At 49.4% G+C, this 27,571-nt stretch overlaps 1 protein-coding gene across 1 annotated transcript; it reads left to right on the top strand.

The window, feature by feature from the left end:
- Positions 1-1,173: 1,173 nt before the first annotated feature.
- LOC308590128 (uncharacterized protein) lies at positions 1,174-27,136 on the top strand. Its single transcript, XM_081199843.1, has 6 exons — positions 1,174-2,193; positions 3,757-3,909; positions 5,404-5,532; positions 21,717-21,869; positions 23,950-24,078; positions 26,614-27,136. The coding sequence occupies exons 1-6, from the start codon at positions 2,022-2,024 to the stop codon at positions 26,706-26,708; spliced, it is 831 nt and encodes a 276-aa protein (XP_081055969.1). The 5' UTR covers positions 1,174-2,021; the 3' UTR covers positions 26,709-27,136.
- The last annotated feature ends 435 nt before the right edge of the window (positions 27,137-27,571 follow it).

The following is a 27,571-nucleotide window of genomic DNA, read 5'->3' as shown; positions in this document are numbered from 1 at the left end:
GGGGCAGGTACCCACATGGCTTGAAAGGAGCAATAAGGAGCTTAAAGTGGGGCCTCTTGCTCATTTGCTGGAACAAGGTGCACTCCCACCAGCCATCAGCGCATGGGCAGTGGTGTGGAATGTTTTCCACTGGGAGCAGTCAAATACAACATTCCTTGTTTTCCTAGAGTGGACATGCAAGGGAATGTTTGGTACAGCCAGTTGAAACTTCCTGTTCCTCCTGGCCTGGAGCTTCCTTCCTTGCATATGACTAGTGGGTGGGCGTGACCTTTCCAGACCTGGTGAAAGGACAAGGCATGCTGCCTCTCTCTCTCTCTCTTTTCCATCTTCCTTTCATCCTACGAACTTCCTGGACTGAACTGCTGGCTGTGAGCCAAGCAGTCCCCCAGGTCATCTCCCTTATGGGGTAAACCTGTTTTTATATATTTGTAACTTTAAGCCTAAAGCCTGCCTTCAGGGATCACACTGTGCTTTGCCTGATTGTGAGTAAACTTTATTTTTATTGCTTATGAATAAGACTGTGGTGTCTTTATTCTTTTAGGAGGAATTCAAGGGGTCTTACCAGGAAAATATTAGAAGACATTTCAATCCAGACAAGCCAGACTGAATTGTGTATTGTCTTAAGAAACACAAGCGAGTTTGCAACTAGTTTTCTGCTGTGTAAAGGGGCAATGCACTCTGCTAAGTAAAGGAACTTGCTGGCGCAAGTTAGGAAGGATATTAATAAACACTATATCATCTCCTGCCACCCTGAGCCTTCCCACAAGTAGGAGTCTGCCTTGCTCCAGAATCAGAAAAGAGTTTGCATGGAAACTCCTTCTAAAATGGAGGGGGGAAAGCTCTGTTTCAGCAAGGGTTTCAATGCCACCACCTTCCTGATCTTGGAGCAACCCTCTGCGAAGGTGTGCTGGAAGAGGGTTATTGTGCTGTCAGGTGATGGAATTTGTCATCCACCCAACTGTTAAATTAAACCCAGGTTGGGTAGGTCAGAAACAGTTTTGGTCTGCTGGTGGAGGGGAAAGTTTCTCTATCACTGCATGAAATGAACTACAGGACACGGGTGGCGCTGTGGGTTAAACCACAGAGCCTAGGACTTGCTGATCAGAAGATCGGCGGTTCGAATCCCCGCAACGGGATGAGCTCCCATTGCTCGGTCCCTGCTCCTGCCAACCTAGCAGTTCGAAAGCACATCAAAGTGCAAGTAGATAAATAGGCACCGCTCTGGCGGGAAGGTAAACGGCGTTTCCGTGCGCTGCTCTGGTTCACCAGAAGCGGCTTAGTCATGCTGGCCACATGACCCGGAAGCTGCACACCGGCTCCCTTGGCCAATAAAGCAAGATGAGTGCCGCAACCCCAGAGTCGGCCACGACTGGACCTAATGGTCAGGGGTCCCTTTACCTTTACCTATATAATATCCCCTTACACCCAGGCTAGTAGTTACAGTTCCTACCTCCTCCTTCTTTGTCCAATTTATATACCACCATCTCAGGGTGGTGTACAACATTCAAAACACAGTACAAGACCTCAGTGATAAAAACACAGTAAAAAGCATATTGACAGACAGCATAATGGTGAAATTATGGTAATACCCACACTTCTACAGGACATAGATTATTTAATAGCCATGGGCCTGGGTAAAGAGGAATGTTTTTGCCTGGTGTCTAAAGACATGTAATGATGGCACCAGGCGAGCCTCCTTTGGGGAGAGCATTCCACAATCAAAGAGCCACCACAGAAAAGGCCCGTTCCTTGTTTCCACCCCCCAACCTCTCTTTGGCTTAACTTTAGTGAAGCATTGCAGATATGCTCATATGAACCTGCCCAGGTTCTGTTCTCCCAAGAGCATGGAAGTTCCATGGCAGTTGGAGTCTTAGAATGATAGAAGTAACGGGAAATAAACCTTATCCCAGGACCCTTCTTGCTCTGTCCTTTACCTGCCCCCACCTCCTGTGTAATTCTAGGGCAAGGCAAGGATTGGGTTAACGGCAAATACAAGCAAAGCCTGTCCAAACTTAGGCCCAATGTCTCTGCACAGGGCCATAGGTTTTTCACTTTCCCTCATCCACATTGTTCTGCTCTTCATCGTCCATGCATCTCATGGCTGGATGATGACTGACTCTCAAGTAGACGATGCTGGCCTCTGGACCATCTGCTCAGAAAAATTTGGATGCAAACCCCTGAGACCTCATGATGGTATGATAGATGGGGTGAAACGAAAATCAGTTTTGTGGTTTTGTTTGACATATGAATGTAGAATTTGAATTTATTGTGATTTGAAGCACCCTTTAGAAAGAAGAAAGAAAAGAAAGAACTCTGTTGCAAAGTAGCCAAATTATCCACAGCAGAGATGAAGAATTGACAGCATTCCAGGTTTTGTTGGACTATAGCTCCCATCATCCTTGACCATTGGCCATGCTGGTTGGGGCTGGTGGTAGCTGAAGGTCCCACCAACTTCTGAAGAGCTATCAGTTCTTCACCTCTAATCTGCAGGCCCAGAGCAAAACATTTTGCCTCTTCAACTGGCTGCTGTGTACGGAAGTTACTAGTCCAAGAGTTCCCTGGGGAAAAGGGTTGACTGTTAAGTGTGGGGTGCGGTAACATTCATTGCTGGGTCAAACCACGTCCACTGGTGCAAGAGAAATTTAGCATGACCTGCAGGTATATTGGTCAAAACGTCATGGCTCCATAATGCCACAGTACTGCAATGTGAAAAGAATGTTAGAAAATGGTGCTGCTAGGGTTATAATCAGGAAAACGAACACAGTATTCCCCACATCTGAATGTACCCAAATGCTGTGGCTGAAGGAGCTGGGCTATCTAGATTGGATTCCTTGCTTTTGGGGGGTGTTTGAACACTATAGGGGACATAGTCCCCACTCTGACATCATGTAGGATTGACAGGGAGCCAAGCCACTGTATTGGAAGAGATAAAACATAACTAGCTGTATTTTCCGGCTTGCATCCTCTAACTTCTCTGCCTAGTGCCACCTGTTGGTTCGTGCCTGTGCAACGAATGTCTCCATCTTCTACTGTTGCCTGGGTTTTGGCTTCATGCTTGTTTGCTGCTGCGTCACTTACCACGATGCCCAGGACTCTGTCTCACCCAAAGCAGCAAAAAGCTTGCCCAAAGGTCCTAGCCGCTTATCGGAAAACAACACAGACATGACACAATGCCGTATTCACTGTACATTCGAAGCACTGTGGTGCCACTTTCAAAAGTCATGGCTTCCCCCAAATAATACCACTCTGAGAGTATTCTGTCTTAAATCTCAGGCACTACAAATGTTAGAAACCCTCCCTCTCTCTTAAAGCTGGCAATCTGTGGATTATGGTTCATCCTTTGCCAGCCCCCTTGCCCCTCCCACCTCTGTGGAGAGAGATGCATCTAAGTCCTACATGTTTTTGCATGGGAGATACACAGGTTCTCCCTTTACACCACATTATTTCAAATGTCACACCTCGTTTTGAGTGCTGCAGGTCTAAATTTCATAGGAAAGGGAACTGCTTTGTATAATGACAAGCTCCCACAGGGTTTTTCTTGGGGGAGGGGGCAGGAACCCCAGGAAATATATTTGTTTAATCTGTGTCGTTATGAATTGATTCAGACCCATTGCCGACCTGCCCCCACAACTAGAGAACCATAGAATAAAATCTTTGTTGCCCCACCTATCCAGTTACCCAAACCTCCACTCCTCCCCAACTTTGGATGATGGAAGAGAAGAACAACTTTCACAAAATTCCCCCTTTTTCTTTTAGTGCACCTGGACCTCATGCGAAGCTTCATGGTGCTAGCAACACTTGCATCTGTCTCAGCTATGCTATGGGCAGTGGAATGGGACCACATCATCCACTGCAACTACTGCTTTCCGCCCAAATCCCTGATTACTTCCATCTTCAACTTCCTTGCAGGTACCATTGTGAACTGAATAAATTTTAGGTGGGCGTTGTTTGCGTCCTATCGCTTTTTGCATGGAATTTGTTTTGGTGTGGTGCCCTGGTGCAAGCCAATGATTCGTGCGAGAGCACGAACCTTCCCCCACCCCAGATCTTTTGGTCTGTCACTCTGTCCCGATGCCAGACAAAAAAGGAGGATACTCCAGGATCCAATCAGAAGCTGGGGTGGCTTCTGTAATTCCAGGATGTCCTGCTCAAAACGAGACAGTTGAGAGGTGTGTCCTGCAGGCTACCATTTTGTCTGCAGTATATGAAGCTGTTGGGAGCAGTTATCTGGCATTTTGGAGCGCACATCTCTATTTCTCCACAATTTCTGAATCAGCAGAAGTTGTGCAAGCCCTGCACTGGTGCCGTATTGCAGCGGTGAACTGGATGAGGGCCAATAGACCCTACGGGTGGGTGGGTGATTCCTGAGTCTGCAAGATGGGCCCATCGCCTGTTCTGACATGGTTTCCATCCCTCTAAGGAACCAGGTACAGAGCTGGAGGGTACTCTCCTGTTTACATACCTGCCATTAGAGGCCCAAGTGACCCCTGTGGCTAAGACTGTCTTTTGCCCACTTCATCTGGCATGCCAGCTATGGCTACTGGAGAGTGCAGTGGCTGGACCGCTGATGGGGGCAGATGGCCATTGGCCAGTAGCATTTGACACTTTGGCTAAGACATCACTGGTATGCTATGGGGTCAGTTTCCTGGTTCTTGTGCTTAAAGCTGGGCTCCAGGATACCTTAAAGACGGTTTGAGACCTTATTTCCCAACTCAGTCAAGGCTGTCTCCCATGTTATGGAGGTCCAAGTGGCTTCACCAAGATGGCGGTCATTTAGTGTCGCTAGTCTCATGCTGTGGAACGCTCTTCTAGAAGAGATCTGGCAAGCATCCTCATTTTTGATTTTCAGGTGTCTCTTGAATATGTTTTTGTGCCAGCAAAGCCTTTACAGCAATTTGATTTTTGTTTAGCCCATCCCCTTAATGATTATCTCTGTTAGTTTCTGTGAGCGCCACTGAGCAGCGTGTCAGTACAATCTCAGTACAAACCCAATTTCTGTACATAGGTACAGTGTTGATCCCTTGGAACAACCTTGGACAATAAATCAGCAGGAATTTCGTTGCCTGGCATGTAGGACACCATTACGAGTCCTTTCTGAACACATTCTTTAGCATGTTGCAGCTTCAACTGCAAGTGCTTTGTGCTTTGCTTATAACCTGTGCTGGAAACTCTGCTGGATGAAGAATGTGCCTGAGGCCTTATCAAAGGCTCAGGTCGTTATTCGTCAGGAGGCGATTCCGAACGGCTCGGGGGAAGAAAATGAGCTTTATCAGCTTGGTTGAGCAGAGATCCCGACAATCTCTACGTATATATAGTGCTTTATGTTTTAAAGGTGCCGTGATATTTAACGAGACAGGAATACCTCTATCAATCAATCAATCAATCAATCAATCAATTCCACAGGAATCTTTGTGCTGGCTACTGTGGTGGTGTTTCACATCAAAGTCAACCAGTTATCAACAGCTGTGCCTCCTGCTAAGAAATGGGCTTTCTACTTAAGCTGTGCCATCTGCATCCTGTGTTTCTTGACAGGTGAGTGTGAAGGGATGAACATTATTCCTGAAAGACTAAAATTAATATTGTGAAATCTCCTGTGTTGGTATGTCACTCTCTGGTGGGCCAAAGAAAGGAAAGGGAGCCAGATTGGCTCTGTAGGCTGCTAGGCTACACAGGGAAAAAACCCCACAATAAATAAGTCAGAAATTAGATCATTTTAAAAATATATGGAAAAACGTGTATAAATTATGTTTATAGTGCATTCAAATCATTGTTTCTTTACTAATGTAGCTGAGTCCCCAGTTGCCTACCTGCTCTCAAGAGCTCAGCCCATTTACTTACAAGGTGGCCTATGAACTATGATTCTATGAGTTCAGAGACGGGACAATCCAACACACACTTTTTTAATGGATTGGACAGTCTGTTTACATTGGTACCGGCATCTCCAAGGTCTATGCAATGGAGGGAGTACCACACAGTCTCCAATTTGTCACCAGGCACCTCTGAGGAGGAGAAAGGCTCAGTGCTAGCATGGTGCCCCGGGTGGCTCTGTAGCAGGAGGAGCCCAAAAAAAGAGTGCCTGATATAACACAGGGGTGCAATCTTTCCCTCACAACCGACTTGGCCCTTCTCCTGGAGCCACATCCTTGCTTCCCTGCCTGCAGACCTTCTCCTCTGCTACCGAAACTGTTTCACAGGCATTGCCTTCCCAACCCCACTGGAACCTTTCTCTCTTTTTTTGTAAATAATTTTTATTAAATTTCCATTTACCAGACCAATCATATCATATTAATTATTCCAAATTATATCAATACATATCACAAAGTCCAAATATTAAACCAAATTTTAATTTTTTTGTGGGGGGTACCCATGCTTCGAGTTCTGTAGATGTCCAATCATCTTATATTTCTGCTGCTTTGATGTTCACAGTCCCATCTTCTCATCTCCTTGTCGTTATCCTTTTTCTTCTTAATAACCTTCGAGTTGTCTCCACAAGCGAGTTGAAAGAAACAGCCTTGTTTATATTTCTGTGTGAACTTTGTAATGCTCTCCCGTAATTCATCTCACATAGATCCAAGAATCCAAAAGTCCTGTTCAAGCGGCAGTCGCCATTTTAGTCAGTTCTGATGAAATACAGTCTAGGCATCCGCTCCTTAATTTTCCCAGAACAGTTGAACCATAAATCAGTCTTTCCAGAAGGGTTATTGCCCTTTCAAATTTACGATCCAAACCTGATAACAGAACAGTGGCTCACCCCCCCCCCCAAGACTGCAAATCTTGCAACAAGGTCTGCCTCTTAATGGCAGATCGCTTTTGTAACTACGCCACGAGAAAGCCTCCCTTCTTTCCAGATCTTTCACAGAGTAAAACCTTTTATTAGTATTTTTTATTTCCGCACAGTTTATTTTTCAGTCTCACTTGCTATCAGTCATTGTGACGGTTCTTCTAAGGGGGGGGAGGGTTTGTTAGGTAAATCATATTGAAAAAGAAGAAAGTCCCCCACCCTTTCCGTGCCGTTCAACATACTGACATGGCTGTGATTCCTTGATGCAGTCCTCTGTTCATTCTGTTCCATCACTCTATCTCCTCAGTAGTAGATTTATTTAGCAGATAATGCACTCCTGACCTCGCTCGAAACATGTGCATTTACTTCTCCATTTTTTTTTATCTTAAGCAACGCAGCTAGTTTCGCTCTTGAAAGCGGCGTCCAGGCGCTCCAGAGCTCGCACAAAGGCTTTCCACCCAGTGCTCCCACCCCCTCCTTCTTTCGAACTCGGGGGTGATTTATGGGCAACCGCGGGTGAGGCAGCCCTTCTCCAGGAGCCAAATCCTTGCTTCCCTGCCTGCAGACCTTCTCCTCTGCCACTGAAACTGTTTCACAGGCATTGCCTTCCAAACCCCGCTGGGACCTTTCTCAGGGTTGTATGGTTCTCACATCCAAGCTCCTCCCAACCCTCCTCCTGATCTGACCACTCTCTCCAAGACACCACCACAGAGCTCATGACAGTACAGTGGTACCTCTGGTTACAGATGCTTCAGGTTACAGGCTCTGCTAACCCAGAAATAGTACCTCAGGTTAAGAACTTTGCTTCAGGATGAGAACAGAAATCGCGCAGTGGCAGCGCAGTGGCAGCAGGAGGCCCCATTAGCTAAAGTGATACCTCAGGTTAAGAACAGTTTCAGGTTAAGAACGGACCTCCAGAATGAATTATGTTCTTAACCCGAGGTACCACTGTACTGCCATATTTGTGTGCGTGCTTGAGAGATCATATAACACCTATAGGAAACCGCGGGTGAGGTCAAATGCGTATTTAGAGAAAGATGCCCTTCACTAGGCTGACAATACACACCTCTTTTTTGTCAGAGGATGAAAGAAAGAGAGGAATGGGGAATGTCAGGTTCAGGGGCCAAATGTGGGCCCCAGGCATCTCTCATTGGCACTGGGCTACATCTCCTCCGCCTCAGACACACCCCCTCTCCCAAGGCTACACCCTTCACAGCCCCTGCTTCTCCTTCCAAGGGTTTTTGCCTGGTTGGAAGGTGTCCTTGAATTGGCCTTGAGAATGCCTCTTGCTTGCCTCAGTGCAGGACAGAGAGGGGTATTTGAGTGTGTGTGGAACCTGCCTCCTTTACAAAGGTAAAATTTACATTACAGTGGTACCTCAGGTTACAGATGCTTCAGGTTACAGATGCTTCAGGTTACAGACTCCACTAACCCAGAAATAGTACCTCGGGTTAAGAACTTTGCTTCAGGATGAGAACCATAGCTGTCAACATTCCCTTTTTTTGGTGGGAAATTCCCTTATTCCAGTGCCGTTTTCCGCTGCTTCCTGCTGCTATCCCGGATTGTTAGATATCCTGTAGACTGTCCCTGGGACAGGTGAGGCTGCTTGTCAGGGGTTTAGGTGCAGAGGCACGGGCAAGGGAGGAAACAGAGAGCGAAGGGGAGGAGACAGAGGAAAGGATGAGTGATGACGACGACCCGAGATCTCCCAGTCTTTCCAGTGAATCAGAGGATTCACAGAAAGGAGCACCAGTGGCCAGGGCAAGGGGGGAGTCTAGGGAGGCACCCCAGGAAGATAGAGCCAGAGGAGACTCAGGGGGGAGCAGCTGGAAATCGGGACCAGCGTCACCGCCAGGAAGCAGGGAAGAGGAAAGGAGCCAGGAGGGAAGCGCTGGCAGATCACCACAGGAGGGAGGGCAGGAGTCAGGAGTGGCCACACCTCCATCGGGGAGCGAGGAAACGGTTAAGAGGAAAGTGGAAGGTTGGGCGCGCGCGCCAAGTTCAAATGCAGAGGAAGGCGGCGCAGTGAGCAGCCCCGAAAGGGAACCGGGTCCTAAAGCCCGGCGCAAGGAGGCAGAAGGGTCCGGGTCAGCGTCAGAAGAATCCCGGAAGGAAGAAGCCCCGGGGGGTAGAGGGACCCAGAGGAGGACAGTCAGGAGGAAAAGGTGGAGCAAGGCTAGGATATTAAGTTGGTGCGCACGGGGCGGAGACTCAGACGGAGCCTCGCCGATCTAGCTAGTAGACGTAGAGTTGCAGACAGCAGCGTGAGAATGGAAACTGTAATTCAATAAAGACTTTTACTTAATGACCGCTGGCTAGCGTGATCCTCTGTGAGCTAGGATCTTGAAGCAGCTCTGACAGTAGGCTCCGTCTCCAACATTGTGGGCATCTGCAGCCTCGAGGAGAGGAGAGAAACAGGCGCCCACTAGCGAGCTCACGAACGGCAGGAGACATGACGGCTGAGCAGCAGATAGAGGACCTCAGAAAAGCAGTGGCACAACTGAACGCCGAGGTTCTCGCATCCAGGAAGAGAGAGGACGAGGCAGCTGCCGCCTGCAGGGATCTCCAGGTCAGGTTAGACGTACTGGCAAAGCAACCACCCCGGCAGGAGGGAATTGGGTTGGCGAGACGGACAGGCGGGCTGCTCTCTCACTTCGATGGGAACCTGCAACAGTATCCCAACTTTAGAGCCGACGTACTGTGCGCACTGCAACTGTTGCATAAAGACTTTAGAGATGAACAGGAGAGAGTGGGGTTCATCATGTCCCATCTGCATGGGGAGGCGAAAGCATGGTTGCGCAATTTATGGAGAGATAACGATCCGGCGCTCCAGAATGCGGATGCCTTTATTAAAGCGATGGATGGGTGTTTCTTATCAAGTATTGACATTGATCTTGCACGGAAGGAGGTGCATGGGCTGAGACAAGGGAGGGCCAGCGTCAGACAGTATCATGCACGCTTTTTCGCCTTGGTCAGCGCCCTGGAATGGGACAGAGATTCGGCTCCTGTAAGAGACCTCTTTTGGGAGGGACTGCACAACTCGATTAAAGATGAGATAGCGAGGGGGGAGAGACCCCGAACCACCCAGGAGGTCATTCAGAGGGCGCTGGCAGTGGGGGTGAGGCTGGAAGGACGTCCGTGGAGCAAGGACGAAGGACGTGGAGGGCGCGAACCAGCCGGGGGCCCCTCCTTCTTTCCCAGAGAAGCAGCGCGAACGCAATCCACGCCTCCGCCAGGAGGAGGAGCCGAACCTATGGAGGTTGGAGGTGCAAGGGCTCAGTCAGCAACCAGAGCCCTAGCACCGGCAGCAGTGAAGGCGAAGCCTCCTAGAGGGACCAGGAAGTGTTACGTCTGTGAGCAGCCAGGGCATATGGCGAAAGAGTGTCCCCAGAGGCCCCACAAGCTTACTGCAGCCTCAGCAATGGTGACTGCAGCAACGCAGCAGGGAGGACCACAGCAGGGAAACGACGATGTCTGGCTGGAGGAAGAGGCACTGGGGCCCAGCCAGACGTGTTAGTGACGCAGTCCCCAGAAATTTTACAGCCAGTGAACCCCCTCCCGCCCAAACCAGTAGTGAGGCTCACAGCATCTCTCCAGCTGCCCAATGGAATCACCATGGACGTGCCAATCACCATCGACTCCGGCAGCAACGCGGACTTTATAGGGCAGGAATTTGTCGACAGGCACGCTGTGCAGTTGCTGCCGGCCACACTGCCCCTGCAGGTTGTCACGGTGGATGGCAGGGAGCTGCTAGGGGGGCTAGTGGTGAAGCAGACGCCACCAATGGTGATGCGACTTGGGAATCACAGGGAAGTCATCAGCTTCAACGTCACTCAACTGTCTGACACGCCCATTGTATTGGGTATGAGTTGGCTGGACAAGCACAGCCCAACGATGGCTTGGTTCCAGAGGCAGCTGGTCTTCGGCTCTTCCTTTTGTGCTGAACACTGCATCGTACCCAGGCAGGAAGGAGAGGAAGAGGAGTCACAGCTGCTGCTAGGCACGCTGCAAGCGATTCCCCACAAGTACGCAGAATTTCTGGAAGTTTTCTGCGAGAAGGAGGCGGACAGGCTACCCCCTCACAGACCATATGACTGCAAAATTGACCTGCTGCCGGGGGCGGCGCTATCTAAAGGGAAGCTGTATTCCATGTCTGAGGACGAACTGCAGGAACTCAAAGACTTCATCGATCATAATTTGGAGCGCGGTTTCATCCGGGAGTCTAAGGCAGTGGGGGGCAGTCCTGTATTCTTTGTTAAGAAGCGAGACACGCCCCAAAAAAGACTCGTAGTGGATTACAGGATTTTGAACAGTGTGACCAAGCCGTCGGACTTCCCCATGCCCCGCATCGACGACCTCCTGGCGAAGGTACGGAAGGGTAAGGTGTTCACCAAGTTGGACCTGCGGGGGGCGTACAACCTCATTCGCATGCGGGAAGGTGATGAGTGGAAGACAGCCATGTTCACGCCACTGGGTACCTACGAATACAGAGTTATGCCTTTTGGACTGCAAAATGGCGCTCACGTTTTTCAAGCATTTATGCATCACGTGTTGGCGGGACTTCTCTACTAGACGTGCGTCTGTTTCTTGGATGACATCCTGATCTTTTCGGAGTCGCAGCAAGAACATGACAAGCACGTCAAGGAAGTGCTGGGCAGGCTAAAGCAACACAGGCTCTACGCCAAGCTGGAGAAGTGCCAATTTGACGTGCCGGAGGTGGATTTTCTGGGCTACAAGCTGTCTGCCAAGGGGCTCGCCATGGACAGCGCCAAGGTTCGAGCGGTGTTGGATTGGAAGAGCCCACGCAACCGGAAGGAGGTCCAACGGTTTGTCGGCTTTGCGAACTTCTATCGCAAGTTTATCAAGGGCTTCGCGATGCAGACGGCGGCCATCACTGACACCCTTAGCTCCAAGAAGAAGAAGTTCATCTGGACAGAGCAGGCGGAGCAGTCCTTTCAGGCCCTCAAGCGTCTCTTCGCGTCGGAAGAGCAGCTGCTTCATGTCAACCCCAGCATGCCGATGAGGGTGGAGACAGACGCTTCGGACAGAGCAGTGGGGGCGGTCCTGCTGCAGAAGGACCCGCAGGGCGTGTGGCGGCCGGGAGCGTTTTACTCCAGGAAGCTCAGCAAGTCCGAGCAGAACTACACCATATGGGACAGGGAGTTGCTGGCCATTCATGCAGCGTTCAAGGCGTGGAGGCACTTTCTGATCGGCGCCAAGCACACGGTGCAGGTTTGCACGGACCACAAGAATCTGGAACACTGGCGCACGGCACAGTTCCTGAACCAGAGGCAGATACGTTGGGCTGAGTTCTTTGCGGACTTCGACTTCCGAATAGAGTATGTCCCGGGGGACACCAACATCATGGCAGACGCTCTCTCCCGCAAGCCACAGTATCTGGAGGACGCAACACCAGCGGCCGCCATGCACATCTTTGCACCGACAGTGTGGGCGTGCGCCGCGGCGACCGTGGACCTAGAGGCGGTGCGGCGAGCGTTGCAGGGGGACTCCTTCGCACGAACGAAGATGGCAGAGGTGCGAGGGGGCAAGGCAGCGGCCGACGGTTTCCAGCTACGAGATGGCTTGCTCATCCGTAAAGGGGCCATCTACGTGCCGGGTGACGAACTTCGAGCCAAGGTGCTACAGCAGCTGCACGACGCACCCACGGCCGGGCACTTTGGCAAGGAGAAGACGGTGGAATTAGTAGCCAGGGATTTCTGGTGGCCTGGAATGAGAGGGGAGGTCGCAGACTACGTAGCGAGGTGTGACACCTGCCAGAGGGCAAAGCCGGTGCACAAACCGCCGGCTGGACTGTTGGAGCCGCTGCAAACTCCGGTCGAACCTTGGGAAAGGGTGGCTCTGGACTTTGTCACGGATCTGCCCAGCTCAAGGGGCAAGACGGCAGTGTTGGTGGTGGTGGACCTGTTCTCCAAGATGGCGCATTTCATTCCGTGTGCTAAGGTGGCCACGGCGGAGCAAACCGCCAAACTGTTCATAGACCACGTGTTCAAGGTTCACGGTCTGCCACGGTCTATTCTGTCCGACCGCGGGCGGCAGTTCATCTCGAACTTCTGGCAGAAACTGATGGGCTTCCTAAACGTCAAGATCAACCTGGCGTCGGCGAGACACCCGCAGACCAACGGGCAAGCGGAGCGAGCCAATGCCATCATGCAACAGTACCTGAGATGTTATGCAAACCAACAGCCTGCGACGTGGGTAGATTACCTGCCGCTTGCAGAGTTTGCCTACAACAACACGAAGCACGTATCCACGGGCGTCACGCCGTTCTTCGCCAACAACGGGCGGCACCCTAGAACCTTTCCGGGACTGGAATGCAGGGGAGAAGGGGAGCCGCAGTCAGCAGATGCGTTCGCGTCGGAGCTGCAGGAAGTCCACGATCAGCTGCGGCGCCACCTGGAGCTGGCTAAACACGCATACAAGGTACAAGCGGACAAACACAGAAGGGTTGGCGAAGAGCTCCACGTGGGAGACTGGGTCTGGTTAGCAGCCCACGCAGTGCCGGCCAGGTCGTTGGCCAAGAAGAAACTAGGGCATAAACAACTGGGGCCCTACCAAGTCGAAGAGCAGGTCAACCCGGTGGCTTTCAGGCTGGCGCTTCCGGAGGGTTCCAGAATGCATCCGGTGTTCCACAGATCGGTGCTCACTCCCTACAAGGCACCGCACAGGTTCCAGGAACCCGGAACGGCGCCGAGTCCGCTCAGAGAAGGAACGGGGCACGCGGGAGTGGCACAGGAGGAGCGCATCAACGAAGTCACGGAGATTTTGGACTCCAGATGGGGGGAAGAGGGAGTAGAATACTTTCTCGCCAGGGAGGGCACCCCGGCCAGTGCGAACAGCTGGGTGCCGGGCTACGCTTTAGACGAACCTCTGCTCAAAGACGAGTTTCATGCCCTCTTCCCACATAGACCTATGCCAGCAGACTTTTTCGACGACTGGCTTTTCACGCCCACGCTTTCGGACAGCACGTTCAGGGGGTTCGACTCGGACGAGGAACCAACACGAGACGTCCGTTCCCCGGAGGGGTCACCCTCGGGATCGGTCTCAGAACCCTCGTATTGGTGGGACGATAGGCCGGAGGAGCAGTTCCGCAGGAAGTGGCTGGACTGTTCCGGCCGAGCAACGCCGCCTGGAGGAAGTGCGGGAGAGACGGACATGGACATTTTCGGGGACGACCCTGGTTTCGAGCACGGCGGCACAGAGATGGAAGAGGAGGTGACTGTCGTCAACGAGAGCAGAGAGGAAGACCTGGAAGAGTTCCGCTGGAGGCCTGCCACGGGAAGCGACCGATATCCGACGTTCGTCCCTTTGCAACAGCAGCCCCCAGCTCCAGCACCGGAAGGAGGGGAGGGGGGACTGGGGGGCTTCGAGGGGGGGATGGATGTCAGGGGTTTAGGTGCAGAGGCACGGGCAAGGGAGGAAACAGAGAGCGAAGGGGAGGAGACAGAGGAAAGGATGAGTGATGACGACGACCCGAGATCTCCCAGTCTTTCCAGTGAATCAGAGGATTCACAGAAAGGAGCACCAGTGGCCAGGGCAAGGGGGGAGTCTAGGGAGGCACCCCAGGAAGATAGAGCCAGAGGAGACTCAGGGGGGAGCAGCTGGAAATCGGGACCAGCGTCACCGCCAGGAAGCAGGGAAGAGGAAAGGAGCCAGGAGGGAAGCGCTGGCAGATCACCACAGGAGGGAGGGCAGGAGTCAGGAGTGGCCACACCTCCATCGGGGAGCGAGGAAACGGTTAAGAGGAAAGTGGAAGGTTGGGCGCGCGCGCCAAGTTCAAATGCAGAGGAAGGCGGCGCAGTGAGCAGCCCCGAAAGGGAACCGGGTCCTAAAGCCCGGCGCAAGGAGGCAGAAGGGTCCGGGTCAGCGTCAGAAGAATCCCGGAAGGAAGAAGCCCCGGGGGGTAGAGGGACCCAGAGGAGGACAGTCAGGAGGAAAAGGTGGAGCAAGGCTAGGATATTAAGTTGGTGCGCACGGGGCGGAGACTCAGACGGAGCCTCGCCGATCTAGCTAGTAGACGTAGAGTTGCAGACAGCAGCGTGAGAATGGAAACTGTAATTCAATAAAGACTTTTACTTAATGACCGCTGGCTAGCGTGATCCTCTGTGAGCTAGGATCTTGAAGCAGCTCTGACACTGCTGATCCCTTATTTTCAAATCTGAAAGTTGACAACTATGATGAGAACAGAAATCATGCGGTGGCGGCGGCAGGGCGGCAGCAGCGGGAGGCCCCATTAGCTAAAGTGGTACCTCAGGTTAAGAACAGTTTCAGGTTAACAGCGGACCTCCAAAACAAATTAAGTTCTTAACCTGAGGTACCACTGTACAGTAGAACCTCACTTTGCGAACATAATCCATTCCGGAAGTTCAACTTCCGAAACATTTGAAAACCAAGGATCAAAGGGCTGTCAGCAAGTTCAATGGGGGAAATTGAGAAAGCCATTCGACTTCCAAGGTGCATTCGAAAACAGAAGCATTCACTTCACGGTTTTCAGCATTCGGCTTCCAAAACAGACGAGACATTGAAAAACCGAGGTTTGACTGTAGTTGCTCTGCCTCTTTTGCCTCTGGTCCAGCCCACCACCGGCATGTTGCTCAGAAAGGACCGTGGCCCTCTGTCTGAAAAGGTTTGCCTGCCCCAGGCTTAATATGTAATATGCAGCTATGCTGAGGTTCCCATCTCTCTGAGGTCTGCCGCTCTCCAGGCACCTCAAGTTAACATAAGAACCTACTGGGTGAGGCCAATGGAAAACTAGCCCTGCTGTACATCAGGGAGGGAGGGCTGTGTGGAGAGAGTCTCTTCCTTTAAATTCCTAGGAGTTTATCTCAGTGAAGACCTTACTTGGAAAATCAATACAATCCAGGTGGTTAAGAAAGCCCATCAGAGGCTCCATCTCCTCAGAGTATTGCGAAAGAACAATGTCAATCAACATTTGATGATCTCCTTTGACTGGTCCATAATAGAAAGTGTCCTTTCATACTGCATCATGGTGTGCTACGCTGGTTTGACCTCAACTGATAGGAAGTGCCTACAGAGGGTGGTGAATACAGCACAAGATATTATGGGCTGTCCCGTAAATCCACTGGATGACATTGAGGAAGAACGTTGCCTCAAGAGAGAGAGGAAAATTCTCAGGGATGATTCACACCCTGGCTGGCACTTTCTTGATTTCCTGCCCTCGGGCAGAAGATATAGAAGCATGATTAGTCGCGCCAACAGGGTAAAGAACAGCTTCTATCCGTGGGCTGTTAGGCTGCTGAATGAAAAGATAACAACAGGGCAACTGACTTTCAGGTTTGGTGGGTGTGCGTCAGTAAACGAGGGGAATTAAGACTAAGAGAGCTGAGTGGGGGGTACTCGTGTAATCTCACTGTATACATGTTGTACAAGTGACAATAAAGTATTTCATTTCATTTCATCTAGTTCAGCATCCTGTTCCCACAGGGGCCAACCAGAGGCCTGCAGGAAACCCGCAAGCAGGATTTGAGCACAGGAGCCCTTTCCCCTCCTGTGGTTTCCTGCATGGCTATTCAGATGCATGGCTGCCTTTGACAGTGGAGGCAGCGCAATGCCATCGTGGCTAGTTGGCTGCCAGAGTAGTGCCCCTTCATCTCACTGTCTGCTGGTGCTAAACACCTGCGGAGTGCTCCTCAAAATGTTAAGCCTCTTTCCACCACTTCTCTCCCAGGTATTTACAACTTCTTGTGCTACAAGTTCTCAGTGTGGGGGACAGGAACGTCAACCACTCATGTTGGCCCGGATATCGAAACACCTGTGCTGCTTCCAGAAAGACATAAGGTTGTGCGGCCTTCTCTGCTCTGAACGAACCAGGTTCTTAATGTCCAAATTCATCTCATCGTGTGCGCATGCTCAGTGGAGGAGCCTCATCCTTGCAGGGCAGTTCACCATCTGCACCAGCTTCTTTGAGATGTCCTCTGCCATCCAGTTGGGAGGACTCTTTGATTTTCTGAACACTTTGGGAACTACTGAAGATCTCCCTTCCTTGCTTTGTGCTACTCAGCAACACTGGAGAACATTTTACTTCAGGAGCACTTTTCTTGATCAATGAAATATTCCTTTTGTTACCTGGACTCTCGTCCCCTATGTTAAACATCCATTCACTCGATATGTTTCTGCTGACTGTACTTCAATGGATAGACGTGTACCTCCCACCCCATCTATTGCTATTAAATATCCCTTTACTGACCAGAATACTTTCCTGTTATGCCATTGGGATCCTCTCCATTTTGTCTGTGCGATGGTGTGTGTGTGTAGGGTATATTTATATTTATAAATAACTAGGCAGATAGATGGGGATGCAGGTGGCGCTGTGGTCTAAACCACAGAGCCTAGGGCTAGCAGATCGGAAGGTCGGCAGTTCGAATCCCCGCGACGGGGTGAGCTTCCGTTGCTCAGGCCCTGCTCCTGCCCACCTAGCAGTTCGAAAGCACGTCAAAGAACAAGTAAATAAATAGGTACCACTGCGGCGGGAAGGTAAATGGCATTTCCGTGCACTGCTCTGGTTCACCAGAAGCGGCTTAGTCATGCCACATGATCCGGAAGCTGTCTGCGGACAAACGCCAGCTCTCTTGGCCTATAGAGCGCGAGGAGTGCCACTACCCCAGAGTTGTCCGCGACTGGACCTAATGGTCAGGGGTACCTTTAGGCAGGTAGATTGAACCTGCATTGCAGGTTCAATATCCTTCTAATATCAAACTTGGGTGAAAAGGGCTGTACATTTGTAGCCAAAATGGGGCTGCTGAGGAATATGAGGAAGTTGGAAGCATGCCTGGAGGATTCTTGAAATTCACAGAAGTATGGCAAAATAATATTTACAAAGTGAGTGAATCACATAATAAAGCATAATACAATATATACCAAAAAAAAATCCGATATAAAATCCCCCCCCCAAAAAAACACCCAAGTACAGTACCAACAAGAAAACCAAATCAGTTGTGGGGGTAAAAAGTAAAGGGACCCCTGACCATTAGGTCCAGTCGTGACTGACTCTGGGGTTGCGGCGCTCATCTCGCTTTATTGGCCGAGGGATACGGCGTACAGCTTCCGGGTCATGTGGCCAGCATGACGAAGCCGCTTCTGGCGAACCAGAGCAGCGCACGGAAACACTGTTTACCTTCCCGCCAGAGCAGTACCTATTTATCTACTTGCACTTTGACATGCTTTCGAACTGCTAGGTTGGCAGGAGCAGGGACCGAGCAACAGGAGCTCACCCTGTCGCGGGGATTTGAACCGCCGACCTTCTGATCGGCAAGTCCTAGGGTCTGTGGTTTAACCCACAGCGCCACCCATAGTACTTAAATAATTCCCCATCCAAATCAACCCCAATTAAAACAGTTTTCCCTCACAGTTCCTCTTCAGCTGTTTAGTGGAGGAAAGCAGAATCTTGGGCCTTCCAGATATGGTGGGACCACAGCTCCTGTCATCTCTGATGGATGGCCATTCTTGCAGTGGCTGATGGGAGTTGGAGTCCAACAATAGCTGGAGGGCTGGTTTAGCCCCTCACTCCCCTGAGTGCCCCCCAAAAGCAAGAGGCAGGTAGCTGCTACCCACAGAAAAAGCTGTATTTTAAGGGTACTTTGTTAACAGCACCAGGGTACTTTGTAAGCACAGCACAGGATGTACGCCTCTTGTTATCTTTCCCTTTTGATCTTTGGTTTGCAGGTAAGTAACAGTGTGCACCTAGCCTGGGTCTTGATGAGCTTTGAGGGTAAGCTATGTAACTATCACCCTCTTCTTCTCTCAAGTTCTCCGTCCACTGCTTCAGCTGGAAGGACACTGAGTTGTATTCAGTCATGGTGAATGAGCTCTTCACGGTTCCCTTAAGTGGAGCCCAACCGCTCTTCCCAGAGACACACTCTCCTCTCTTTCCTTGACCTAAGGGGAAACCTAAACTACAATTCCCACCAGCCCCAGTAAGCATGCCTAATGGCCAGGGATGATGGGAGTTGTAGTTCAGAAACACCTGGAGAACCAAAGGTTCTCCCACACCTGGCCTAAGGGTTGAGCAAAGAGCCCTGTTGGTGAAAGGGGCCAAGTTGGTGAAAGATGGCTTAGCATTATGCACAGACCAGACCTGCATCCTTATTGCCCATTGAACCTTTGGTGATTGAATTCCAGCTCCACACAAGTACTGGTGATTCAGCTGATTCATTGACAGCATTCCATGGAACACCCTGGCAGGACTGCTTTAGATAAGCCTACAGGAGGCTTTCTCTTAGGACAAGGGAAGGGAAGAGTGTGCATCTGTGTCGAGACTGTCTCAGCTCCACTTAAGGCAGCGGTTCTCAACCTGTGGGTCCCCAGATGTTGTTGGACTATAACTCCCATCATCCCTGAGCTCTGGCCTTTCTAGCTAGGGGTGATGGGAGTCGTAGTTCAACAACATCTGGGGACCCACAGGTTGAGAAAGGCTGACTTAAGGGAACAGTAAACAGCCAATTGACCAAGTATAACTCGGTGTCCTTCCACCTGACGTGGGGGATTCACAGAATCTCCACCCCTTGTTCTAGGTGTTCCAGACTACAACTTCCAAGCTGGCTGGGGCTGATGGGAATTGTAGTCCAAGACATCTGCTGGATTGCAGTCCATGTAGACATTGCAGAGCATTGGGTTAAACATGCCTAAGGCAGCCTCCCATGTTACTTAGCAATGACCTGGCATCTCAAAGGTGGTTCAGTCATAACTTCTTGAGAACCATTCCATACTGCTCTGTTCCAGAAGCAGAATGGAAGTTCCATGGCAGTTGGAGGCCAGAGTGGAGGGAGGTGTATAAAACTGCCACCCTTGGCAAGAACTGGGTGCTGCTATCCCCATGGTGGGGTGGAGGGTGTCCCTCCTGTTCCAGACCTCCCTTGCCAGCTCCCCTCTATCTGTCTAAGGCTGCAGTTGAGGCAAAAGGAAGATTAGCTTGGAAGGAAATTGTGGAGATGCCATTCGTGGCCTCGGGTCCTTTCTACAGAAGCGCCAGCGTTCTCTTTTCCATGATTAATTTTCTGCAACTTGTCATTGCCCATGCATCTCCCACTTGGACTTCGTATATTGCAGATGTGGACCATTTTGTTATAGGACTCTGGCTCCTCTGCTCAGACAAATATGGATGCCAATCCACAGGAACTCGTGATGGTATGGTATATGGCGGGGTTAGGGAACTGTTGTTAGCTCAACCTTTTCAGCAACCTTGGGGGGTGGCACATGTGGGTGGGGCCAGAGGCAAAAGTGGGTGGGGCACCATGTTATCTTTGTACAAGAGCCTAGCTTCTACAGACACCTGCACATCCCTCTCTGACCTCCATCCAGGCATGCAAAAAGGTGTTATCCATGTTCAATGACAAATTGCAGCCGGGGGTGGGGGTGGGATATCCAAGAAAGATGCAAACCAGGACCCAGCAGGATGCTGACCTGTGAAGAGAATCTGAAGGCCAGATGGAAAGGGTTGAAGGGCCATATTTTGCCCCTGGCCTTGACATTTCAAACCCTGCCCCAATATATAAGGTGCAACGAAAACCAATATTGTTGTTTTATTAACATATGAAAGTAGACCTGCGTCATTTGAGCATGCATTTGAAAGTATGAGAGAGAATGGGGGCAGCATTTTCCTTTGCAAAATAAAGGTCTTGATCAGGTGTGGGGAACAGCCCCAACAAGCATGGCCAATGACTAGGGATGGTGGGAGTTAAGCAACTGGTATGACAGTTCCCCACACTTGATCTAGAGGTCTGTCCTCAAATGTTTTGCTACTCTAATTAGCTGCAGTATATGGTCTGTCCTCCCAGCATCCCTTGCAATGTCCCAAAGGATGTTGGGGGCACAACTCTTGGATTTCATGGGACTTTGCCAATGCATGTACAAATACTCTGGTCCTGAGCAGCTCGTTCCTACTTTTAAAACTCAAATGCAATCTGGGGCCCAAGTTGTTTACCCTTTCTGCATTAATGTTGGAGCAGCCATGTCATTGAACTGAACTCGATTTCCCATCAGCCCCAAACAGCATAGCAGGCCAACAGTCAGAGATGAATAAGACCTGGATTCTAACAACATCTGGAGGGCAAGATATTGGCTGCCCCTGCATTGATGTAAGCACCTAGAATTGGGCTCAGAAGCAAATGGGATGCCAGTGCAGATGCTTCAGGATAGGTGTAATATGGGTCCTCACAGGCATCCCAGATGACATTTGGCACAAGTTGCAGCCTCTGAGCCATCTTCAAGGTGAGCCCCACATAGAGTGCATTGCAGTAGTCCAATCTGGAATTTACCAGGAATAGAATGCAGTTATCCAGTCATTTCTGTCTGTAGCTGGCAAACCATCTAGAACTTGAAATAGGAGTGCATACATTTGAATCATACGCGTCTCCAAATAAGAAAGGTACACAAGTTATTCTATTGTACATTATACAATGGGCACGGTAACTTCTGAGTGTTCCCTGGGAAGAGGGACCATTGGTTAAAGCATACTGCCATTTATAGCTCTGTGGGAGAATCGGGGTCTCCTAACAACTTTCACCATCCTAAATGAACTACACTTCCCAGGATGCTCTGTGGGAAGCCATGACAGTTTAAAATGGTGTCACGGTAGTTTAAATGTATAGTGTAGATGGGTTCTTACAAAGATGAATCTGTTTCAATGGGTCTGCTCTTAGTAGGGTCAGCACTGGGATGTAACCCATACTTTTCAACTGAAAATCAATTGTATATTCCATGTGAAGTCACTGAATTTGTTCTGCTTGAAGTAGCACCAAAGGAACAAGCGAGTGTAAAGGCCAAATTATAGATCTGATCAATTTTCCCATGAGTACAAACTGATGTGGCTGTGACCAGGCTCTTGCAAGGGGGAAGAAAAGGCTCAGAATTAGCCTCCGTTTTCACAACATCTCTCCTTTTTATCTCTCTCTCTTTATAGTATCCCTGAATATCACCCGGATCTTCATGATACTTGCTCTCATTATGTCCTTCGTAGCTTTGGCATTATCAATGCCATGGGAGTGGATTGTTCGCTGCTCCTCTCCTTTTCTTAGCAGGCCTCTGCTTATTTCCATCTTCAGCTTCATTGCAGGTATCATGGAAAGTGCATAAATATACAGATGACAAAGCTGTAATTTGTGACAGGCACCGTGAGTTGAAAGGAGCCTCCCTGTTCCCCTCAAGGAGCTGCAATTCCCAGAGTTGTCTGGGAAGAGGGATTGATATGGTATGACAAATGCAAGGTGTGGATGTGGCCAAAATTGTACCACATAATAATATTACTTTAATAACAATTTATTAAATTAAATTTATTATTGCGTTTTTAATATTCTCCTGGGAGCCACCCAGAGTGGCTGGGGAAACCCAGCCAGATGGACGGGGTATAAATATCTGGCTGAGTTTCCCCAGCCACTCTGGGCAGCTCCCAACAGAATATTAAAAACACCAAACATTAAAAACTTCCCTAAACAGGGCTTCCTTCAGATGCCTTTTAAAAGTCAGATAGTTGTTTATTTCCTTGACATCTGGTTGGAGGGCATTCCACAGGGTGGGCGCCACTACCAAGAAGGTGCTCTGCCTGGTTCCCTGTAAACTTGCAGTGAGGGAACCGCCAGAAGGCCTTGGAGCTGGACCTCGGTGTCCGGGCAGAACAATGGGGGTGGAGACGCTCCTTCAGGTATACAGGACCAAGGCCGTTTAGGGCTTTCAAGGTCAGCACCAACAGTTTGAATTGTGCTCAGAAATGTACTGGGATCCAACATAGGTCTTTCAGGACCGGCGTTATGTGGTCTCAGGGGCCGCTCGCAGTCACCAGTCTAGCTGGAGATGCAGCTGCTTTTAGGGAAGAGCAGTGAAACGTCTCTTCCTCCTCTGGGGAGTGGCAGGAATAGTTCTGTGCACTATGGCTTCCACAACCACCTCAGTGTATTCTGAGGTCTGCAACTGCTGTCCTTGCCCCTTTGGCCCAGAATTGGTCCGACGTGACAGCATGGAACCAATTTTGCAGCTCCAGTGACACAGCATGGCTCCTGGCAGTCCTGCTTCCATGTGCCACTTTCCTCCAGGGCTTCATCACCTGCAATGGGGAATCTTCCTCCTCCCTGGGGGCAGCTTGCCTGTGCCACTGTTCTAGGACAGTTGACTCTGCTGTGTTGAGAAATTCCACATCTTGGCCAGTAGCTTGAAATGTGAATAGGTGGACCTCAAGGTGCTGTACCTTCTCATCCAAAGAGGAAGACAGCTTGCAGTTGCTGCAGGTGTAGCTTTGTGCCTTTGTTGGGTTTGTTGGATTAAGTTGCTCACTTGGAGCTGTCCGCGATCCAGAAATCCACACACCCCACCCCACATTGGTCCTGTCATCAGACCAGAACACAGCATAATCTCACTGAGGGCTTTTGCCAGGCTGCCACAGGTTAGATTTTATCGTGTAGATCTGGAAGCTCAGTGCCAGAGGCATGATGTCAGCATCACTCCATGGATAGAGGCCAGCAGAGCTCTGTTGGGCTGGCAGGGGTGGGGAGACCTATGTCCCATCCAATCTCCACCTCACCCCAGTTGCAGCAAAGGGTTGAATTGCGGCCTTACCTTTTTGAAAAAGCAGCATTCTAAGGGTCATATATAATATAAAGCACATCTTAAACAGAACAGTTTTGATAATTTTTTTAATGTTGGCGGAGGAAAGGTGAAATTAGCCCCCTGAGAGGCTGAATTTGAGCCAAGGGGCCATCAGTAAGAAGGTCCTGTCTGTCAGATTCACATTTTTCCAATCTTTCAGTTCACCCCATTTCTGTATCAGCTTGTGTTGCTGTTTTTTTAATCATGAAAATTCATGAGCAAACATTTTTTGCATAAAAAATTCCCCAAACATAATACATTTGGGTATTTTCTGCCCCTTCCATTAATACAAGCACTTTCATGGACACTCTGCCTCAAAACTACTTAGGGACCATGCATTAGAGTTTAAGAATTCCCCCTCTTTCAGGTTTCTAATAATATCATACAGAGGCCAGAGGTGGGGAACCTGTGGCTCTCCAGATTTTGTTGGACTTCAGCCCCCACCAGCTCCAGCCAGCATGGCCCACAGTCAAGGATTATGGGAGCTGGAGTCAAACGACAGATTTCTCCATCGCTTATCAAAATGGAATTCTAAGTATCTCCTTTGTGTTTTGTAGCAATCTGTTCGCTAATTGCTGTGGTGGTATTTGGGGTCCAAGTTGATCGGAAGTCAGACTCCGCACATCCTTCTGGGAAATTTGCTTTTTACTTAAGCTGTTTCACCTCTGCTTTTTCCTTCTTGGCAGGTAAGTATCAGTGGGGGGCTTCTTCTTCATCATCATCTTCTTCTTCTTCTCCTTCTTCAAATTTAAATACTGCACTATACCCGGAGGTCTCAGGGCAGTTCACAGAATAAAATCACAATATAAATCATAGACCTCACCATCAATTATAATCCTTTCCTTGTAGGAAACTGTGTTGCTCACTGTGGTGGTTGAGAAGTCTAAGATTTTGACTTTTTGCTTTATCTATGCCTTCTCTTTCCTGTGCTTCTAGTTTCAGCGTTCCCCATGAAGAAGGATTGATTGTTTAACTACTCTGGGAGCTGTAGCTCTGGGAGGGGAATAGAGGGTCTCCTAGCAGCTCTCAGCACCCTTAACAAACTACAGCTCCCAGAATCCTTTGGGAGAAGCCATGCCTATTTACAATGGTATGATACTGCTTTAAATAGATGGTGTGAATGTGGCCTTGAACATAACAAGGAGCCCATTGTATACCTTTGACACTGTACCTATTTATAACTCACAGGGGGCTCTTTCCTTGGGCATAAGTGTTCTGAAATGGTGAAATGTACTTGTGCGGATCATCTTTATTTTAGTGGGGCTTCAGCAGGAGATTTTCCTAATGGATTGCTGCCAATCTTGCAGGCTTATTGGTCTGCTATGTGGTTCCCCTGTTGTTGTTTAGTCGTTTAGTCGTGTCCGACTCTTCGTGACCCCATGGACCAGAGCACGCCAGGCACTCCTGTCTTCCACTGCCTCCCGCAGTTTGGTCAAACTCATGTTTGTAGCTTCGAGAACACTGTCCAACCATCTCGTCCTCTGTCGTCCCCTTCTCCTTGTACCCTCAGTCTTTCCCAGCATCAGGGTCTTTTCCAGGGAGTCTTCTCTTCTCATGAGATGGCCAAAGTATTGGAGCCTCAGCTTCAGGATCTGTCCTTCCAGTGAGCACTCAGGGCTGATTTCCTTCAGAATGGATAGGTTTGATCTTCTTGCAGTCTGTGGGGCTCTCAAGAGTCTCCTCCAGCACCATAATTCAAAAGCATCAATTCTTTGGCAATCAGCCTTCTTTATGGTCCAGCTCTCACTTCCATACATCACTACTGGGAAAACCATAGCTTTAACTATATGGACCTTTGTCGGCAAGGCAGTGTCTCTGCTTTTTAAGATGCTGTCTAGGTTTGTCATCACTTTTCTCCCAAGAAGCAGGTGCCTTTTAATTTTGTGACTGCTGTCACCATCTGCAGTGATCATGGAGCCCAAGAAAGTAAAATCTCACACTGCCTCCATTTCTTCCCTCTCTATTTGCCAGGAGGTGATGGGACCAGTGGCCATGATCTTAGTTTTTTTGATGTTGAGCTTCAGACCATATTTTGCGCTCTCCTCTTTCACCTTCATTCAGAGGTTCTTTAATTCCTCCTCACTTTCTGCCATCTGAGTTGTATCATCTGCCAATGACTGCTGTCTCATTTTTGCATCTGCCTCTGACTGCTGCCCTGGTGATTGCGGGGGCCAGTGCCATGTGATGTGCTCATGCCATGCATGCATGCAGTGCACTCACACATGCCGTGCAATGTGCTGACATGTCGTGCACAAGGGACATGAACACACAGCACTGCCTGCACACATGGCATGCACAAGGTTGCTGCAGAATATTGAGGGGGCCCAGTCACCTCCTTGAATTTTTTTCGGGGGCGGCCTCAGCTCCCCTGCCCTTCCCCCAGATGGCACCCCTGCTACACGTGAAAAACAGCTTCTGCTGATGTTTCCAAGCGGTTGCTATTTTAGGATGCGACTCAATGACATACTAACAAGTTCAGTAAAAGCTGGTCTGGTCGTCTTTTGCAACAAACCAGCTTCTCCCAAAGACCAGACTTTTGGTGATAAGAAAATTGATGGGCAAAATGCAGCATAAACATCATCTCAGCTCCCTGCAAACAAATCAGCATAAATGCTAACTCAGTAGCCAACATCACCTGATCTCATAGAATCATAGAATCATAGAGTTGGAAGAGACCACAAGGGCCATCGAGTCCAACCCCCTGCCAAGCAGGAAAGGTATCTCCCTGAAAACAAATCTCGATGAATGTCCTACCTCCAGTTGCTGGGAATATCAAGTGGGGAGTGTGCTCTTGTACTTGATGGTTTCTCCTAGGCCTTTGGTTGGCCACTCTCAGAACAGGATGGTGGGCTACATGGGCCTCTGGACTGATCCAGCACACCTTTTCCTACTTCCTTATGCTCAATACACAGTTCATTTGGAAGTGCCCTGAGTGTTCCTCACAATTTCTAACAGAAATACATTATTATGCACAGCCAAAAGAGGAGAATGTGAGACCTCCTCCACGTTATAAAATATTTCGGTTGCTGTGTTTGCATGTGGTAATTTGAGCTGCCACGTTAACTGGAATATGGCAACTTAAGGAGAAGTAAGTTCTGATGTAATTCGACCACTACATAGGAGGTTGGGTTTTATAGTAATGCTGGTTTTTTTGTTCTTTATGTAATAAAAGAAAGCAAAAGAAACAATTTCCAATTTCTTTTTGCTGCTTTCTCTTCCAGCTGTTTACAATGGTTTGGTCCACAAGTTTTCACTCTGGGAGGTTGCAAGCTCAGGCCGTGTTGAAGATACGCAAAAGCCGGATGAGACAGCCTAGAAGCCAAGGCCTGCAAGCTCCATTGCTCTCCGAAGAAAGTGGACTCTAAACCCCCAGACCTATTTGCTCCATGGACATGTGAGGCTGTGAAGTGACTTCAAGCAGGGCAGGTCACAATCTTCAACTCCTTTGAGATCTCCTCTGCCTGGACTCATTTTGACATGGCAATCCATCAGAAAAACTTCTTTTTGCCTACAACACTTTGGACACTGCTGAGTAATCCCTTTGTGTCTCAGTGCTGCTCAGTAATCCTGGAAAGAGCATTACTTGGGGAGATATTTTTCCTCTTCAGTGAAATACCCCTCTCCCACCTGAACTCCTCTTTGTTAAAATCAATCAATATATTTCTCTTGGCAGAACTCATATGGACACATATTTCTAATGTTTAGATTGCATTATATTTTATAAATATAATTCTCATGCATGTGGTTTATTGTATGGTTCATGTATGTGCAGTTTCAATTTTTAATGATGTGTTATTTTGAAATTCACAATTATCATGCAAACACCACGTCACTAGTGCAACCACTTTGCCAGTTCCCATGCAGTCTATCTACCCATAGGAGCCAACTCCTAAGGGCTGTGGTGCCTTCACACCTTCAATAAGTGTTGAATTAGGACCTGGGAAAGCAGGGTTCAAATCCCCACTTGGCCATGAAGCTCTCTGGGTCACCTTGGGCCAGTCCCTGCCTTTTAGTCTAACCTACTGTAATGGGTATGAGTTACTCGTGCGTAAACTGCCACCTCTCTAGGCTTAATTGCCTTGGTTAAACCGTTCTGACTGCACAGCCCATCTCCGCGTGGCTGTCTCAGTCGCTAGCAGAATCTGTCTGTGGGCGTTTCTTAAACCTCTTCCAGCATAG

Source organism: Podarcis bocagei (assembly GCF_964188305.1).
Source record: "Podarcis bocagei genome assembly, chromosome: 7".
Classification (NCBI taxonomy): Eukaryota; Metazoa; Chordata; class Lepidosauria; order Squamata; family Lacertidae; genus Podarcis; species Podarcis bocagei.
This window is presented reverse-complemented; position numbering and strand designations above follow the sequence as displayed.